This window comes from Staurois parvus, unplaced genomic scaffold (genome assembly GCF_062004578.1).
Source record: "Staurois parvus isolate SC_StPar_1 unplaced genomic scaffold, SC_StPar_1.0 ptg000671l, whole genome shotgun sequence".
In the NCBI taxonomy this organism is placed as follows: Eukaryota; Metazoa; Chordata; class Amphibia; order Anura; family Ranidae; genus Staurois; species Staurois parvus.
Window position 1 is genome coordinate 4317124 of NW_028318467.1, and position 20538 is coordinate 4337661.

The 20538-nt window shown below is 45.9% G+C and overlaps 1 protein-coding gene across 2 annotated transcripts in view; it reads left to right on the plus strand.

Annotated features, from left to right (window-relative positions):
- The window catches only part of ROBO4 (roundabout guidance receptor 4), a 138434-nt gene that overhangs the window by 34917 nt on the left and 82979 nt on the right, over positions 1-20538 (plus strand). For both annotated transcript variants that reach the window (XM_089652128.1, XM_089652129.1), the window contains exon 3: positions 15008-15165. In XM_089652128.1, coding sequence (XP_089508254.1) covers positions 15008-15165 — 158 coding nt within the window. The remainder of the gene's footprint in view (positions 1-15007; positions 15166-20538) is intronic.

Sequence of the window (20538 nt, forward strand, 5' to 3'; positions counted from 1 at the left end):
GGGTGGCGGTGGACATGGTATACTTGGACAAAGGGGTGGCGGTGGACGTGGTATACTTGGACAGAGGGGTGGCGGTGGACGTGGTATACTTGGACAGAGGGGTGGCTGTGGACGTGGTATACTTGGACAGAGGAGTGGCGGTGGACGTGGTATACTTGGACAGAGGGGTGGCGGTGGACATGGTATACTTGGACAAAGGGGTGGCGGTGGACGTGGTATACTTGGACAGAGGGGTGGCGGTGGACGTGGTATACTTGGACAGAGGGGTGGCGGTGGACGTGGTATACTTGGACAGAGGGGTGGCTGTGGACGTGGTATACTTGGACAGAGAGGTGGCGGTGGACGTGGTATACTTGGACAGAGAGGTGGCGGTGGACGTGGTATACTTGGACAGAGGGGTGGCTATGGACGTGGTATACTTGGACAGAGGAGTGATGGTGGACGTGGTATACTTGGACAGAGGGGTGGCGGTGGACGTGGTATACTTGGACAGAGGGGTGGCGGTGGACGTGGTATACTTGGACAGAGGGGTGGCGGTGGACGTGGTATACTTGGATTTTGCAAGAGCGTTTGACACAGTTCCCCACACACGGCTAATGTATAAGGTAAAGTCTACAGGCTTGGAAAAATCTGTATGTAAATGGATAGAAAACTGGCTAAAAGATGGTATTCAGAGAGTAGAGGTTAATGATTTATACTCTGAATGGTCTCAGGGTGTCAGTGGTGTACCCCAAGGTTCACTGTTGGGACCCTTACTTTTGAATACAGTGCCTTGAAAAAGTATTCATATATATACCATAGTTTGTAGACACTATAACTTTTGCTAAAGCCAATCAATATACGCTTATTAGGATTTTTATTAACACAAATATATGTAGCAGAATACATTTAAGCCTAAATTCATGAAGAAATTAGATTTTTTTTATTAGATATGTTTTATTGCAGAAAGTAACAAATATTGTTTTTGTTTTTTTAAATCTGTCCTTTTCAGTTTATAGCGCGAAAAATAAAAAACCCAGTGCTGCCCAAATACCTCCAATAGAAAGTTCTATTTGTGGGAACGCAGTGCCGTATAGCAGAAATTGGTCTGGTCATGAAGGGGGGTAAATCTTCCAGAGCTGAAGGGGTTAAGGCCTGATGGCCAAAGTGTGTTTCATGTCATTTCAACAAGGGATATTGCCATTTGACATTTACCACTGCCCCTCCAGTGATTCTGTAAATGCCTGCCCCCATACGCGGTACCAGCAGACAGATACATTGACAGTCTGCAGGAGCATGAAATTTCACCAGTGATCTGCTGTTTCTGGGTGCAATGTTTTACAGGCTCCTAAAAAACATTCACATTTTTACCTGCAAAAAAAATAAGAAAAAACGTATCCTTTAAGCAGGGGCGGACCGACAACTCATGGAGCCCCCGGGCAATAGGGGATCATGGGCTCCTGTGTCTTTGCCCAAACTCAAAAAAGCCTATGAAAAAGGTACCAGGGGCATCTCATGGGGCCCCTACTGACCGCAGGGCCCTCGGGCAGTGCCCGAGTTTCCAAATGGTCAGTTCACCCCTGCCTTTAAGAGCCCATTCACACGTATGCGACTTGTCATGCGACTTTGGTGTCCAAAGTCGCATGAAAAGTCGCCCCCCATGTTTCCCAATGGGTACCATTCATATCTGTGCGACTTCAAAGTAGTTCTTGCACTACCTGTGTGCGACTTTGTACAGCAGAAACAATTATCCTTGGTCAAAGTCGCACTCTTCCAAAGTCGCCTCAAGTCGCACTGTAAAGTTGCAATGAAAATCGCAGGATTTTGAAGTCGCACGAGTGTGAATGGACCCTAAATAAATCACCAGAGTAAACAGTAGTTGAAAAAAGAGGACAGCGGGCATAGCATGATCGTATGAAACGCCGGACCTCACCGGGCTCAACTGGTGCCATAGCATGCTCTTCTCCTTTTCTCGCTCATATTGTGATGGAGCCGTGCCCTCCCCTCCAGATGAATATTTATGAACAGCGACCCCCCGGGGGCAGGTGCTATAGGAATCTCGTGGGAGCCAAAGAGGAAGAAATGAAAACTTTACAGCCAACGAATCGCTAATGAAAGATGCTGGCTGCCACATTTGACAGCAATTAATTACCCTGCTAATTACTCTCTTCATTAACGATTGTTCTCCATATTGCTGAGAGTAGACATGGAAATCGCTGAAAAGCCTCCGTGTAACTTTGTATCTCACATAATCTCTAGGCCTGGAGATTCAGTGCTTCTGGATGAGGAAAGGGTTAAACGTCTTTGTACCCATCCATTGCCGGGAATGTCACTGTTTATAGGCAGCAAAATGTCAGTGTAGGCAGATCTGGGAAATCTCTATACAAAGCCTTCCTGCAATCCGTGGCTGGATGAGTCTTTATGTTAGTCAATCAAGTTACTTGTTTCGGAGCCCTGGTTCACACTAATGCGGTGCGGGAAACGCAGCAAATCCTGTGTGTTTCCCACACCGCAATGCAAACGCACGTTGTCCATGCGATCTGGTATGGGTGTCAATGTTAAATTAACGACAATCACTAAAAAGTTAGTTACCAAAGAAATGTTCCAATAAATACAACACTTCTATTATACCAACATCATTGCGCCAATATAATAAAGAGAGGAAATACACTCACTGGATGCTGCTATTATTAAAAAACTCAAAATAATAATAAAAATGTGAAAAATATACAAATCACAAATAATAGCGCAAACCAAATCACACAACTAAATATAACCACCACCAAATATGTGCATATTAATAGAGCAAACAAAAAAAATCAATAAATAGGGAATCTCAATATAGTCCATTCAGAAAAGTCCATAAAAATCCCCTCCCTCCTAGATTGTAAATTCGAAAGAGCAGGGCCCTCAATCCCCTCATGTTTTGCATTGTATTGGTATTGTTCTGTCACATGTTCTGTCCCCCTTTGTAATGTACAGCGCTGAGCGAACTATTTGCGCTTTATAAATACTGTATAATAATAATAATATAAACATGATCCTCAGTAAATGAAGTAATGAGATCCTCCTTCATAAGCAATGTGGTATTCAGTGCTCAAAAAAACCCCATCAAAATGCACACTCACCATGTGCTAGTAATTAACCAGCATGTCAATATATATCCAGCATTCACCAAACAGACTTCAAAGGACGATCCTCATGTGTTGGTAATTACTCAGCATACTACTATATATCCCCTCGGAAGAAGTCATTGGACGAAACGCGTCAGGTTGTGGCCTTCCTGTGACATCACTACTCATGCTGATGCACGTGTCCGGATCACATGATAGCGCTATTACCATCTTGAATGCGGGCTGGCTGGTGAGACACAGGATGCAGAGACTGGAGCTCTGATATAACAAAATGCCTTGTTTTTATTTGCTCATTGTAAGTGTGATTTTAAGGGGGGTTTGTTTGGCAATAAATTTGTTGGATGATACTGCACTATGGCGAGTATTTTCTTTACCCACATGTGCTAATCTGGATATGAGAGGATCTTCTCTGGAGTTTGTTTGGTGATATGCTGGATACATAAATTAACGACACCCCGAAAAAGATCACAAAACGCATGGCATGGGTGAGGGTCTAATAAAAAAGCAATGGGAGTGCACCCATGCCATACAAATCAGGTGCAGGAAAAAAAGGGTCCTGCACCATTTTGGTGCAGATACAATGCGATTTGAGCCATACAAAATGTACTGCTCAAATCACACCGCACGGACATCGCATGTGATTTGCACAGGAATGCGGCGCGGTTCCTGTGCGAATCACATGCAATGTGCCGCACCGCATTAGTGTGAACCTAGGCTAAAGGTGAGCTCACGTGAGCACTTTTAACCGGTCCCAGGCATGGTGCAGCCTTTGAACTGGGTAAGGCTGGCCATACATCAAACAATTTTCTTGAGATTTTTGGTTTAGATTTACCAAAAACTATATATTAGGAGGTCAAAACTAACAACGCTTTCAATTGTACCCAATTAGATAGGCTCTTGCACTACATAGTTGAAGGTAAATCTAAAGGAAATTGGGCAGAAATTGGATAGAAAATTGTATAGTGTTTGGCCAGCCTAATTTGTGTAATATGAGTTCTCCAAACTGGGCCTGTGATTATGCAATCGAATGGCCCCTGGAACCACTTAAAACAGATGGTTCCCTTGTGATCCAGTACAGTTTGCTGCAATGCGAGTGCAAAGTTTGCTGGAGCAGAGTTCCCTCCATAGAGAACTGTGTAGTGAAACGGGGATTGCTGGGCTGGTTAGCAGAGGAGTGTGCCTGGGAACACGTCCTTCTAAACCACTGAGAACAAACCAGCAGGAGAGCAGGGAGGGGGACAAGTAGACCTGGGCATGGTTCACATAAAACAGGAACAGGAAAAAAAGAACAAAATCTAAGCTAATATAAATATACAGTATACTGTAAAGTGCAAGCCAGGGGCGGACTGACCATTCCAGCACTCGGGCACTGCCCGAGGGCCCGGGGTCAGTAGGGGGCCCCATGATATGCCCCTGGTACCTTTTTATAGGTTTTTTGGGTGTGCTTTGAGTGTGGGCAAGGACACAGGGGCCCCATGATCCCCTATTGCCCAGGAGGCCCCATGAGTTGTCAGTCCACCCCTGGTGCAAGCAATACCCATGCTGAAATAAACTCAAATACAAGATAAGGCAGCTTATGCAAAGATTGGACAGGACCTGGAAGGATCTTTAACTTCTTAAGCCAGGTATTTCATCAAATCTGCACCTTTTAGCTGGGTCTACACTTGTGGTTAAGGGGCAGTAAAAACAGATGATTGAATACTTTTTACCACCTCCCCCCAGCTACTGTTTCTTAAAGTATATGTAAACCCTTACCGTGTTAAACAACCCATTCAGTTTAAATCAGAAATGAAAGGCAAACATTTGTGTATAGATTTAAAAAAAACATTACAAATACCCTTTTCCCCCTTTTTTTGTGATCATGTGATTCTCTCTGTTCTCTCTCAGCTGCATAAGAGCTTGGGAGGAGAAACAGTAATCTTCCCAGTGAATGGCTGTGCAGGGGGGGCGTGTCAGGACAAGTCTGATCATCTGAGGAGAGCAGGCTGAGTTCCCAGCAGAGCTAAAGAACTGACCACGCTGTGCTCTCTTTCCTAGTGTGGTCAGTTTTTAATAAGAAAGCAGAGGGACTGGCAGAAACCAGGGATTTCACATAAAGGAAGCTATACAAGGAGAACAGGATAATTTTTCATACAAGTACATGGCACAGCAAACACATATCAGGAATATGAAATGTTTTATTTACATACTCTTTAGGCTGCAGCAGACGGGTGTGTACACATGCCACAGTGCAGAAAAAGTGACCCCCCCCCTGAGTGGGGCTGTTTCAAATACCATCCCGCAACAGCAGCACAGTGGTGCCGGATTTTAGTCTCCATTCACTCTTTAGGTTTTGGAATCGTGGGCAGAATTGCTGCGGATCTGCCCATGATTACGAATCAAGTGCCAAACACAGCACAACGTGTTGCATGCGATGCAATTCTGCCATGATTTGCACTCACGAGGATCACGTGACAGTCAAGGCAGGCTGTGCCTATAAAAATCGCATGACGTTTGTCACCTGAAAAGGAGCAAAAGCTTATTTTCTGGTGAGGAACGTGCAAAGGGTATCCCATTCAAGTGAATGGGCCGCCCTATGTGACGCACAAAAATGCATGAAAATCACACTGTCAAAATCATGCAGCAGGGACGCTCATTCACGCTACGCGACAATGTACTGTAAATGGGGACTTAGAGGATAAAATAGGATCGTATTAAATGCCCCTGAAAAGGGCCACCACTAGTGCAAAGGAGCCCCTGAGTTTCTGTATTGCTCAAGACCAGAAAATGTACATAATAACCATTTCACCCTCTCCAATTTAATTGTCAATCTTCCATCCCATAATAAAAAAATGTCCAATCTGATAACAGTTGAAAAAAACTCAATGGCAGGACAAATATCAGAAACCCCCGTATCAGTTTTATTCATGATTTGAAAGGAATTTCCTATTTTATATTTTTAATCTTCTTCAATGGCACCAAACGTGTGTGCTGTTGTGTTCATTTAACCCCAATTAAGATTTTAAGGGCTTGTGCCAATGGGAATTCGACTTGTGTTGATGGACAGATGCATCATGCTTTCAGGTGCATTCTGCTTGCATTTATGGTCTGGTAGATATGTAGTAGCAGTGGACTAACAGGAATAAAAATTGATTCTAATGTATATAATAAAAAAGGGAAGTTCTCCTTGGAGGAGATACACCCATGAAGAAAGTACGGTGTGTGTGGACCTGGAGATACCTGGACCTGGTGATGACCTGGTTGTCGTCTCATAGGCTGCCACCTCTCTGATCACAATGGAGGAATCATTTATTAGACAACCAATTCTTGGCTATGTCGTTATATGCACCTAATACAAATGTTCTACTCACAATTTTTTCAAAATATTTCCTGATAAGGAACACCAGATACAGCCAATGCATTTTGGGGAATGGCTCCCTTCTTCTTGTGGTTTGAACAATGGTAGGTAATAGAAATTATTCATATCCTAACAACAATAAGGGCAAGCGAATGGATCTGGCTGGAACCCAGAAACCAAACCTTACCCAGTTGGTTGCCCCCAGTGTTCTCAGGATACGCCAATGCTCTTAGCCCCATTCTAGGCTTAATCCAGATTTTTCAGCTAATTCCTTCCTGATTCTATTACATACCATTGTTCAAGCCCTGAAGAAGGAGACCTTTCCCTTGAAACGTGTTGTCTTTAATTGATGTGCTTAAAGTGATTTTAAAGGTTGCATATGCAATGGTTTTGCACAGAGCAGCCATGATCCTTTTCTTTTTAGGTCCCCCGCCAGCGGTCCTGGCTCCTCCCCCCTTCTGATTGCTCCCAATAGCAAGCCTCTTGCTGTGGGGACATTCAAGCAGGCTCACTCCCAAGCCACGCTTCTGTGAGTGGACATTGTCCATTCACACACAGAGTGCGGTTTGGCTGCTGCTCCCCACTCTATCCTCATTGGCTCACTAACTGTGATTGACAGCAGCAGGAGCCAATGGCTTCTGCTACTGTGTGAGTCAATGAGGAGAGAGATACCTGGCTTCCATGCACATTGCTGGATCACGATGGGGCTCAGGTACGTATTAGGGGGGGCTGAGGGGGGGAGATACACCCAGAAGGTCTTTTACCTTCATGCATAGAATGCATAGAATCTTCTGCCTTTAGAACCACTTTAATAATTTTCAAACGAGATGCATCTTTCTGTCAGGTTCTCTTAATCAAATATCCAAGGCTTGCATTTGAGATAATTCTGAGACCCTTTTTTTAAATCCTACAGGTTTCACTGTCAGGTGCATCTGACTTGCAGTTGACCTCCTTCTGATCTCAATTTAAGCACTAATGCTATTGGCTTTCACAGAGGTCACATGATCAGAGTGACCAGGATCTGTCTGTATCAGCTCAGTGTGTGTGCTGGGCGCGCGGTAGAGCGGAACCCCATAGCCGCATATACAATGTCTATGAATGTGAGTTAGGGACCTTAGATTTCTGAGGGCAGGGACTGCTGTGATTATATAATATATATGTAAAACTCTGAGTAAATTGTTGGTGCTATATCAATACCTGCAATAAATAAATAGGTAATGTGCAGCACCTGGCTGTTAAGGCCCGCCCACTCCGCGATTGGTTGTTGGCATGAGGTTAAAACTGCATCAACCTGCTTTACATTGTGTTTTCCTTGAATAAAGAGAGAAGCACTCCTGACATGAACAAAAGTCCAACAAAAGATCGCTAGCATTAAAATCAAATTTTTTTGGTTTAATCCAAATATTTATGTTGAAAAAACTATTTTTTATACCACACATGCCACAACCCTCTCCAAAACACATTTTCAGCTTTTCTTGCCATTTCTTGAAATTGATTGAAAAAAAAGTTGTCCATACATGCTTGGATTTTTTTATAGATGCAATCAGAATAAACAACCAGCTCATCTAATGATCTGATCGAAATGGGAGTCTATAGCCTCGAAAGTCAGGAGCAGCCAGAGCATGGCAAGTTGTTTGGCAGAGGAAATGTAAAATAATGTCTCTGAATAATCTGCCCCAGGGAAGGTATCCTTATCATTGTTCATAGAAGCTGCTGTACAGATGCAGATATGAACCCGCTCGTCCAGGTGCTGAGCCTGCGCAGGAAACAGGAAGGTACTGGTCCGCCACAGCATTGTCTGACATCCTGCTCTCTGACTGCGCAGTTCTTTTGGTAGTATTCTATTATGTTAAATTCTGGGCAGAGCATAGTCTTTATTATATTAGAATGTCAGCTCTGGTGTACATTCACAGCGGCTAATCTCTGTTTTTTTATTGTGAAAGGGACATTTTAGGAGATGAGCTTGGGTTCTGTCCGAGCCCCAATTCAGCCAAACCCAGAAGGACGTTGTCAGTGCCGGGCCAATCGATTGAGCCCGACACATCCACTGCTCTGCAGCTGCATTTACACAAAGGGGAAAGAATGACATTATTGACCTCATATGGCCATATGGCCCTGTCATGTCAATGACAGCATAGGCACCGCTCATGTGAATGGGATCGTAGAGAAAAGAATTGTTAAGAAAATGCTGAGTCTGCTGTTACATAGTTGGTGAGGTTGAATAAAGACACCACTCCATCCAGTTTACTGTGTGTGTGACTTCATATATCCCTGTACATTGTGTTCACTAAAAACACTTCTAAAAGAAGGGAGTTTCACATCCTTACCGCTTTACCAGTAAAGAACCCCTTACACAGTTTAAGATTGAACTGTTTCCTATCCAACTTCATTGTGTGGCAGCATGTCTTACAGACCTAAGATTAAAACAAATTCTCCCATTGCTGCCTATTTAAAAATTTATATCGCTACCATGTAGGACTGTGGGGCAAGCTGGTGGCACTCCTTCATGTTCCCCCTTAAGCTGGGCAAAAAATATGGGTCACGTGAGAGGCCTATTCCCGTGGTGGGTTCTTCTGGGCTACGCAAGGCACTGGATCTCTACTTCTGGGCTATGCAAGGCACTAGATCTCTGCTTCTGGGCTATACAAGACACTAGATCTCTGCTTCTGGACTACGCAAGGCACTGGATCTCTGCTTCTGGGCTACACAAGACACTGGATCTCTGCTTCTGGGCTACGCAAGGCACTGGATCTCTACTTCTGGGCTACGCAAGGCACTGGATCTCTACTTCTGGGCTACGCAAGGCACTGGATCTCTACTTCTGGGCTACGCAAGGCACTGGATCTCTACTTCTGGGCTACGCAAGGCACTGGATCTCTACTTCTGGGCTACGCAAGGCACTGGATCTCTACTTCTGGGCTACGCAAGGCACTAGATCTCTACTTCTGGGCTATGCAAGGCACTGGATCTCTGCTTCTGGGCTACGCAAGGCACTGGATCTCTACTTCTGGGCTATGCAAGGCACTGGATCTCTGCTTCTGGGCTTCGCAAGACACTGGATCTCTGCTTCTGGGCTACGCAAGGTACTGGATCTCTACTTCACATATGGGGTACTTTACTCTTTGCCATCTTCATCAATGCCCTCGGACAAGGCCGAGGCCACCGTGGGGAAATACTCTAAGGTAGGCCTCCCCTCTAAGAGAAGAATGTACACCATGTACACTTACACCATAACTGTTCTCAGTTAACACTCGAGTCCCCATGACAATTTACATTCTCAACTTTTCACTACAGTTCCTAGTAGTGGAATGGGGCCCCTCTGTGCACCTACTGTGGGCTCCATACATGCACTTGACTTGGCTTGAACTAGAACTTCCTTACCTCTGTACAGGATGGGGAACACTATGGCACGAATCCACTTCCATTGCTATGGGCGACAGACTGCTGGTGGAAGGAATACCGACAACATTTCCTTCACTTCTAGAAGCCATTCCACCTATATCAAGTACACGCTTCTGACAGGCTGCATTAACTGATGTGGGAACTCGCTTCAAATGGTAGAGCTCTTCTTGTTAAAGCACAGAGCAACTCGCTTCTTTAAGGGCTTTTTTGCCCACTTTTATTTAAAAGAAAAAAGCTCCATAAACAAAAATGCTTCCCACGCAGGGGTATCCACCATCAAGCAAATTAAACAGTATTCAGCCTCCTGGCTTGTATGCAGTTTTAAGTCTGTCTCCTGCAGACTCTTCCCAAAATATGGCTCTCACACACAGCTGGCCACTAGCACCCAGCTAGTCTGGCTTCCACCTGACTCCAAGGCAGAGACCTCCCGTCTGCCAGGGTGGAGCCCTCCTGACTCCTGTCTGCCGGGGTGGAGCCCTCCTGACTCCTGTCTGCCAGGGAGGAGCCCAGAACCATGGTTAGGCCTCTACAAAAGGCCTGCACACACTTGTGCAATCAGTGTCCTGGGGGTTCTCAAAACACGGACCCCGGATTGGAGATTTCATCCCTCCCAGATCTCTTTGAAATCTCTGGGCTCCAGATCCCAAAACAAACTTAATGAATAAATGAGGAAACCGAAAAGTCAGTTTCCTCTGCAATACATCAACTCTCTGGAGCCCCTCAACCTGCCTGGTTGAGAATCCAGGGTTTTCAGCTTTATTTTGACCGTGGCAGGACACCGCACTGCCACACTGACTATAGACCTCCATTTCCCATGCAATAGGAAGAAGGGTCAGCCGCACATCGGAGGACAGATGAATATATTGTGTATTTATTAATCCATAGGACACACAAAACACCAGGGCAAGAACACAGGACCTGGTAACGTGTTTCACATTATCTCTTATTAGTTTTGTTGCCCTTCTCTGGACTCTCTCCAGTTCAAGGACATCCTTCCTGAGGACTGGTGACCAGAACTGGATGGCATACTCAAGATGTGACCTAATCAGAGTTTTGTAAAGTGGTAGAATTATAGTTTTATCTCTTGAGTACTCTTTTTAATGCATGAGAGTGTATGAGTTGGCCAAGGGAGGAGGTGTAGATGGAGAAGAGAAGGGGCCCGAGGACGGAGCCTTGAGGGACCCCAACAGAGAGGGGGAGTGAGGGGGAGGTGGTAGCATTATAGGTAACACTGAAAGAGCGTTGTGACAGGTAGGATGAGAGCCAGGAGAGAGCAGAATCTCTGAGGCCGAGGGAGTGTAGTTTTTTGAGGAGGAGGGGTGGTCAACTGAACACAATAACTTGTATTCATATTTTTAGTTCCCTAGTGCATTACTTTACATTTTTGCCCTGCTTAGCTTTGTATTGTTAGCAAACACTGAGATTGAGCTATTTACTCTAACCTCTATATCATTTATGAAAAAAGTAAACAGAATTGGTCCCAGGACAGAGCCCTGGGCACACCGCTCTTAACTCTAGACCATTCAGAAATATATGCCATTTATAATCACCCTCTGGATGTGCTCCTGCAAACAGTTTTATATCAAGGTATATATCATATTCTCAATGCCAAAAGACTTTAATATGTAAATTAATCATTTACGGGGTACTGTATCAAATTATTTTGGATACACTGCATCCACAGGCCTTCCTCTATCCAAATTACAGTTTACCTCCTCTTAGAATGTTAAAAGGTTAGTCTGGCAAGAATGGATTTAATCAGTCCATGTTGGTTAACACTAATGTTTCTGTTTTCATCAGCAAAAGTTTGGGTTTGCTCCCTTATCATTCCTTTCAATAATTTACATACTACTGATGTTAGGCTGACTGGTCTGTAGTTTCTAGGTGTATAAATAATCCCCTTTTTGAATATTGGTACCACATTTTCTTTTCACTAATCAGCTGGTACCATTCCCATCAGTAAGCTCTCCTTAAAAATTAGGAACAGTAATCTGGTTATAACATGGCTGAGTTCTTTGAGAACTCCTGGGTGTAAGCCATTCGGTTCTGGTGATTTTTGCGCATGAAGTCTATTTTTTTTTTTTGAGCATTGGTTTCTGTCAGCCACAAGAGTACATTCAATATAATGATGTTGTTGACTTCCTCTTTTGCAAATGTTAGTTGTAGCAATTTACTTCTGCACTAACAGATGACCTCAGAGGTCACCCAAAGAAGTAATGTAAGATATAGGATAAGTGGGTAGTCTCTAATAACCCCTTCAACCTTGGAATTGGCCTAAGTTTATACTTGTGGTTGGGTTGTGGTATAAACAGGTGGTTGAGCCAGGTTTTTACCACACCCACTAGTTACCTACTGGTAACCCTGGTGACAACCAGAGATTCCCTCTCTTTGGAGGAATTTCCTCTCACTTCCTGTTTTGACTGTGGGACAGGAAAACTCTTCAATGGAACACAGATGACAAAAAAACGTAACATGAGTTGCAAACCTCCCTTTACCCAAAATGAAAAAAATTCTTTAGTTTGAATTTAATTGTTTACAGCAGTTAAAATAAAAGTTGCCAATGCCAGCTGCATCTTTTGCATTTTTATTAACTGAATCTAAAGCCAAAAACGTTCATTTTTAGTGTTTGGATGAAGTATGGAAGGGTTAGAACCCCTGTATAAATTATATCGTGTCCCCAAATGTGTTTTGCTTTGCAATTGTATCTTTTTTTTCTATATATTTTAGTATAGATAGAAAGGGAAATTCACCCCTCTCTGTCCTGGGGACACCTGTTCTGGTGAAAACTGTCTATGAGTTGATTTAACTGTTTTCTGATTTCCTCCCACTTGTTTCTGTATCTCCGAACAAGGACACCAACCGCAAAAGTAAAAAAACAACAGCAAGAAACCCTTGCTTACGCCATACAAAGCTATAAAATATGTTTTGGCATCAGATATAAATTCATCTAAAGCAGAACAGTCCGGGCAACCAATAAAAACACCCTTTAGCCTACTTACTGCTAGTATAGCTTTCTGAAATGGTATTTTGTATAATATCTTCTTACCATCTCCCTAACAGCGGAGATGTTTCAGGCACTGGGAGCTGAAGCGTCAATTATCTACGCAGCGGGAAAGGAAGTGATTTAAATCTCTCCAAGCGGGACACAGACAAAGCATATTTTTGTAGCTTCCGTGGCGGTATTCCCGAGTGTAGCTCGGGGTAAAGTTTCAGTACCACAAGCGGTAACCCCGAGCTACACTCGGGCTTACCATGCAGCGCTGCTCCGCGATCCCTCGATCACTTACCTTGTCCTGCGCTCCCGCAGTGTCCCTCCTGCAGCGTCCCCTGCGAGCGTTGGGACGTACGGGGGACGGAACGGCGGAAAATTTGAAAATGACAAAAAGTGACATTCACTAAAATCACATAGTATAACATTACTGTATCAAACCATTTCACATACATTTTGTCCCGAGTGCTTTGTCCTGCGCCCTGCCTGCATTTTTACTGTTCTTTCTGCCTGGAAACTGATAAATGTTCATGGCGTCCAAAAAGCGTCCCTTTAAGTCAAAAGCGGTTTTAGACCAGCTAGAGAACAGCGATAGTAAATTAGAACTACTTGCAGAATTGAGTGATAATGATTCGTGGGGAAATTCGTCATCAGACACTGAAAACGATTTTGCGACTTTGCTCAGCGATGTGCGAACTTGGCGTTATATTTCAAATTTCAGTGTTTTTGGTTTCATTATATTATTGAATTAAATTTATTATTATTAGATTATTATTTTTTATGATTATTTATTAAATTATAATTTATGATTTCGTGTTTCAAGTTTTATCATACCTGGGATGTTTACTAGACTCTTGTTCGGACAGATTTCAGTGAGTTATTCCTAAAAATTACAGCCTACAATAAAAAAAATACATATTTCCATGCAAAAAAATGTACCGCTTTGAGCACAGAAATATGGACATAATCAGACCGCTAGGGAGGTTAAGGAAAAGTTAGAACTTCTGACAATATTTGTATTGCTGTCTGTACCTGACTTAATAGTCCCTTATTTCTTGTTATCATGTCCATGTTGTCACATGGACAGGAATTTAGGAAAAAATCTCCCTTTTTGGGGTCACATACAGTATAGAAATAAAAATCTTTAATTGTTTCCCACTCTATCCAAACCTAAAAGAAGTTTTGGCAGGGGTCAAGCTTAAAGTACATGCAAACCCTAAATTAATGGTGGTCAACTTTCTTACTATGGTGGGCTTCAAGTGCGGCCCCGACATCACCAAAGGGCTACACATAATACAGCAAACATAAAACAGTTTATGGTAAAAGGCTTTAGGCATGACACAAGAGATGGTCAAAGACTGCTGGCATTCTACAGGACAAGGTCAGAAACTTTGGCCGTGCTATTAGAAATAGTCGGAGACTGCAAACATGCTATAGGAGTTGTTGGAGACTAGGGACCAGGGGCGGACTGACCATTTGGAAACTCGGGCACTGCCCGAGGGCCCGTGGTCAGTAGGGGGCCCCATGAGATGCCCCTGGTACCTTTTTCATAGGCTTTTATGAGTTTGGGCAAGGACACAGGGGCCCCATGATCCCCTATTGCCCGGGGGCCCCATGAGTTGTCAGTCCGCCCCTGCTAGGGACATAATTCAGGAGTCATAGACTAGACACACAGAGTAGTGGCTGCAGAGGTCCGGATGCAGCAAAAAAAAGTGCCAAAGGGCGTCATGCAGCCCCAAGGCCACATGTTGGGCACCAGGGCCTTAGTGAATTACATTTAGTTTGTATCATAAAGAATTGCATTTCTCCCTGCTGTTTCCTAAAGGTGTAAACAGCAGACCTACAAATGTGTAACTATGTGTAGTCTCCATTGGAAGCCGTTATGACTAGGTGACAATGTAGGAGCACAATTGAGAGGAAGGGACAGAGCTTTGTCACCCTATAGCAGAAAGTGCCTGAACAAGGACCCACATAGCAGGATCACCAGGAATTAATTTAGTGCAAACTGCAGATTTAAAAACATTAAAAATGGATTTTAACATAAAATGAACATTGTATGAAAACTTGATATGAGATTTAGGTTTTTAGATTTACACCTTCTGTAAGGAAAAACCAAATGTTCTTCATTTGGCATCATATGTGAGTGAATCTAATTTTTTTTTCCAGTTCTGAAAGAAGAGTTTCGCCTGGAGCCATCAGATAAGATGGTGGCAGCAGGCAAACCATTGGTGCTCGAGTGTTCTCCACCTAAAGGACATCCGGAACCAACAGTGACATGGAAGAAAGATGGAATCATTCTCAACCAAAACAGCAGCTATTACACGGTATGGAGCAGAAACATGACTCACGTTTTCACTTAGACTTATACTAATTAAAGTAGAACGTTTGGCATTTATATTTTTTGTTAGAGTGAGGGTGGGTTATAATATCTGCCAGGTCTTTGATGTGGGCTGTGTTTTGCTGTCTGAATGTTTGAAATGATTAATGGCCATCCCATTAAGGGAAAAGCTCCACAGGCAATTTTAATCTCTTGCTACCCACTTGTTGACAGTCCCCTTGATAGGTTAGGTCAGGCTCATAGTTTATTACCGGGGGGAACCCTTGAAATTATTTTACATTTTCAGTAGGTTATTTGTAAATATAAGAAAATAATAATACATTGTAGTGTTTCCTTAAATCGGTGGTTGGTGGAAGAAGGACCCTGCATTTGAGGTTAGTGGTTAGTTGCTCCATTATATTAGTAGTCATTGTAGTACCCCCTTACATCAGTGGTCATTGTAGTGCCCTTTTAGATTGGAGGTCATTGTAGTGACCCCTTACATTGGTAGTCATTGTGGTGCCCCATTACATTGATGTTCATTGTAGATCCCTGCATACATTGGTGGTCATTGTCACTGTAGTGTCCCGTTACATTGGTGCTCATTGTAGTGCCCTGTTACATTGGTGGTCATTGCAGAAGGATACCCTTTACATTGGTGGTAAGTAAATGAAGGATTTCTTATATTGGTGGTCATTGTAGTGCCTTCTTACATTGGTGGATATGTGCCACTTTACATTAGTGATCAGTAAAAAATGTAGCCCATTTAAGTGCCCCCTTGCATGGGTGATCAGTGGTGAAGTGTGCCTTTACATTGCTGGTTAGTGGAGAAGTTCCCTCTCCCATTGGTGATCAGTGAAGATGTGCCCCTTTGCAATAATGGTCAGTGGAAAAGTACTGTCCCTTTTTGGCCAGTTTAAAAGAGCCCTGTTACATAAGAATCAGTTGGACAGATTGCTGGTCATTAAGAAGAATGTCCCTTACATTGGTGGTCATTGGGTAGAATATTCTTACATTGTTGGTCAGTGGGAAGAATGCTCCTTAGATTGCTAGTCAGTGAGAAGAAGGTCACTTATGTTGTTGTATAGTGGAGAAAGTGAGACTGGGCTGATATATCTCCGCACTCCTGTACTGCCTGAGAGTTTGTGTGGTATGGGAGTAGGTGAGGTCTCCCAGCGAGGCCCCTCCATCCAGTCGGTAGTTAGTAGGAAATGTCATTTGAGCATAGAAGCAAGGAGCACCACCCAGCTCCGGTGTTGAAGGTCTCCCCTGGACCAGCCCAGAGAGTTTGTTGTGGACAGTGAACCCAATGTTTTAGGCGATCATCAGCAAGTTTTACTCAGTTACAAAATGAGTCCCTGCATTCTTAAACAATCCAGTGTCAATTTCACCAAAATACATAATCATATAAAACCTCAAAAGTAAAACAAACTTAATTTGCACAAAAACAGATATTGCATAAACCTCTCTATATATAATATAGTCCTAAGGTGCAATATAATAACGTGTCAGTTCCAAAGTGCTGCTTAGACACCCAGTGCTTCAATAATATATGCTGCCAACATTTTTCATATTTGTCCAGCTCCACCAGCTGTGCTCTCACCTGGTATATATGACCAAACCGCTAGGTGAAGTCATAAATCGCATTTGTGTCCCTTATTATGGACAGATGTTTGTTGTTTAATGGGAACGGGTATGTTCTTCCAATGTGTATCCCTCTTTCTTCTCTTTCTCATCACACCTCCACCATCATGTTTGCATCGGGAAAAGATGACCAGAACATAGTGTTTTATCCTTATTAAACATTTATTATTAAAAAACCGTTTTCCACTCACATTTATGAAGTAATAATGCGCTTCATATAATAATCTCCAGTGATATCCGATGCTGTGAATGTAGATCCTCTAACCTCAAGCCTACAGCAGGCTGTCTGTATCCTCAATCCTGTTCCACGAGCTTCGTGACATCAAAGCCCCCCCCTATGCGTTACGTCACCAGGTCACGTGGCTTCCTCGGGGGAATCCACTTTGTATGGGAGTGTGAATAGTGTGGGCAAATTACTAACTTAGAATTTTGGTTTACACATAGCAGCTCACAAGTCTTTGCACCATATATATTGTTGCCCCTGCATTTTGCTGGTCATCTAGAATTGTGTACTCCCGTGGCCTGGATGGTCTCACTGTCCACTTCACATTCTCAGGGCTGATCAGGAAAGGCCAGAATCGGCTAGTGTTCCTCACCTATATGCTCAAATATCATTTTCTACTTAGCACTGGTTGGAGTGAGTAACTTTGCCGGGAGACCACACCCAATCTTTACCGAACCCACACTATCAGTCAGTATAGAACTGAAGGCCATGATGAAGGGGAATCCTTTTTGTCCCTGAATGCAGTGGTACAACTCAATGAACACACGTAAATCATATGCTGGTCTTGTACCAGTAGAGTAGTTTCTTTATTTTCCAATGTCTATCCTTACATTGTTGGTCAGTGTAGTGTTCTCTTGCTTTGATGGGCACTGGTGTCATGCCAATGGTTCACATTAGATATGTGCATTTTGTTTCAGTTTGTTTTTCAGACAAAAATTTAATTTTCGGAGATTCAGATGTATACGATTCTCCAATGGACATAATAATGAATATCAACGAATCTGAAAAAGTAGTGACAAAACTAACAGATGCATTCATTTCATTCAGATGATGTTGTATTATGCAATAAAAGTTCAGGCTCATGGGGAAATTAATTCAATATTTGAATCTATTCAATAATTTGGATTCAAATAATGAATGGATCCAATATTCATTCCATCTGTTAATTCAGATGCACATGGCGCCAGTTGATTATGTCCAATTAGCTTATGTCATTTCCCTTGGGTTGGACTAGCTGTCAGGGCTCCCGGGTGTGACCAGAGGTATGTGACTGACGCAGGGAAACACAGACTTCAGATATGTTATAAACAATATAATTTATTAACACTAACAATACAAACATAAACGCAGTGCAATACTAAAACATAACACAGTGCAAACAAACCAAACCAACCACCCCCAGATAACAGTACATACAATGAAAGCGTCGTCAGGCAGGCCGGGTCAATATCAATCGGGCAGGTAGGTACAGGGGGAGCAAGCGGAGAATGGTCGGGGTCACAGGCCAGGTTCAGCAGGTAGCGGGCAGCGTGGTACAGAGGGTCAGGCAGAGGGATGGTCAGGGTCACAAGCCAGGGATCAGAACAGGAGAAGTCAGCAGAGGTCAGAATCAAGCAGGGTCAGCAACAAGACAGGAACAGGAACAGGAACGCAGGTTTACAAGATACAGGGCCCAGGAAAAACACACACCAAGGCAGAGTCTGCAGGTCTGGCCATCCCTTAAATACACCAGTATAATTAGTTCCAGGTGTTTGACTGGCTGCAAGGTTGAGTCTCTGATTGCTGGGAGCACCCGCTGGCCAGCCCTGGTACTGCAGCTCATAAGGCAGGTGAGTCCCACTATTGCTGGCCAGTCCATTCCTGACAGTACCCCCCCCTCAAGGAGCGGCCTCAGGACGCTCCAAACAGTCCTAGCTGGGCAAAATGTTCCACCGCCCGGGTCTGGTAACTGGCGGGATATCAAAGACTGGCACACCGGGCAGGACTCCGGGCAGCGGCACACCGGGCAGGACACCGGGCAGCGGCACACCGGGCAGAGGCACACCGGGCAGAGGCACATCGGGCTGGACTCCGGGCAGAGGCACATCGGGCTGGACTCCGGGCAGAGGCACTCCGGGCAGCGGCACACCGGGCAGAGGCACTCCGGGCAGAGGCACATCGGGCTGGACTCCGGGCAGAGGCACTCCGGGCAGCGGCACACCGGGCAGAGGCACTCCGGGCAGAGGCACATCGGGCTGGACTCCGGGCAGAGGCACATCGGGCTGGACTCCGGGCAGAGGCACATCGGGCTGGACTCCGGGCAGAGGCACATCGGATTACCAGGCGAAGCAGCAGGCAGCGGGCCACCAGGCGGAGCAGCAGGCACCGGGCCACCGGGCGGAGCAGCAGGCACCGGGCCACCGGGAGGAGCAGCAGGCAGCGGGCCACCGGGCGGAGCAGCAGGCAGCGGGCCACCGGGCGGAGCAGCAGGCACCGGGCCACCGGGCGGAGCGGCAGGCACCGGGCCACCGGGCGGAGCAGCAGGCAGTGGGCCACCGGGCGGAGCAGCAGGCTCCGGGCCACCGGCGGAGCAGCAGGCACCGGGGCACCGGGCGGAGCAGCAGGCAGCGGGCCACCGGGCGGAGCAGCAGTCAGCGGGCCACCAGGCGGAGCAGCAGGCACCGGGCCCCCAGGCGGGGCGACAGGCACCGGGCCCCCAGGTGGGGCGACAGGCATCGGGCCCCCAGGCGGGGCGACAGGCATCGGGCCCCCAGGTGGGGAGACAGGTCTCGGGCCCCCAGGCGGAGCGGCGGACGCCGGACCCCCAGGCGGAGCAACAGGTCTCGGGCCCCCAGGCGGAGCGGCGGGCACCGAGTCACCAGGCACGACAGTGGGCTCCGAGTCAACTTGCAAGACTGCGGGCACCGAGTCAACTGGCAAGACTGCGGGCACCGAGCCAACTGGCGGAACAGCGGGCTTCGAGTCGTCTGGCAAGACTGCGGGTACCGAGTCGTCTGGCAAGACTGCGGGCACCGAGTCGTCTGGCAAGACTGCGGGCACCGAGTCAACTGGCGGAACAGCGGGCACCGAGTCGTCTGGCAAGACTGCGGGCACCGAGTCGTCTGGCAAGACTGCGGGCACCGAGTCGTCTGGCAAGACTGTGGGCACCGAATCGTCTGGCAAGACTGCGGGCACCGAGTCAACTGGCGGAACAGCGGGCACCGAGTCGTCTGGCAAGACTGCGGGCACCAAGTCGTCTGGCAAGACTGCGGGCACCGAGTCAACTGGCGGAACAGCGGGCACCGAGTCGTCTGGCAAGACTGCGGGCACCGAGTCGTCTGGCAAGACTGCGGGCACCGAGTCATCTGGCAAGACTGCGGGCACCGAGTCGTCTGGCAAGACTGTGGGCACCGAGTCGTCTGGCAAGACTTCGGGCACCGAGTCAGCTGGCGGAACAGCGGGCACCGAGTCGTCTGGCAAGACTGCGGGCACTGAGTCGTCTGGCAAGACTGCGGGCACCGAGTCGTCTGGCAAGACTGCGGGCACCGAGTCGTCTGGCAAGACTGCGGGCATCGAGTCAACTGGCGGAACAGCGGGCACCGAGTCGTCTGGCAAGACTGCGGGCACCGAGTCCTCTGGCAAGACTGCGGGCACCGAGTCGTCTGGCAAGACTGCGGGCACCGAGTCGTCTGGCATTGGATCGTCTGGCTCGACAGCGGGCATCGGGTCAACAGGTATGACAGCGGGCACTGG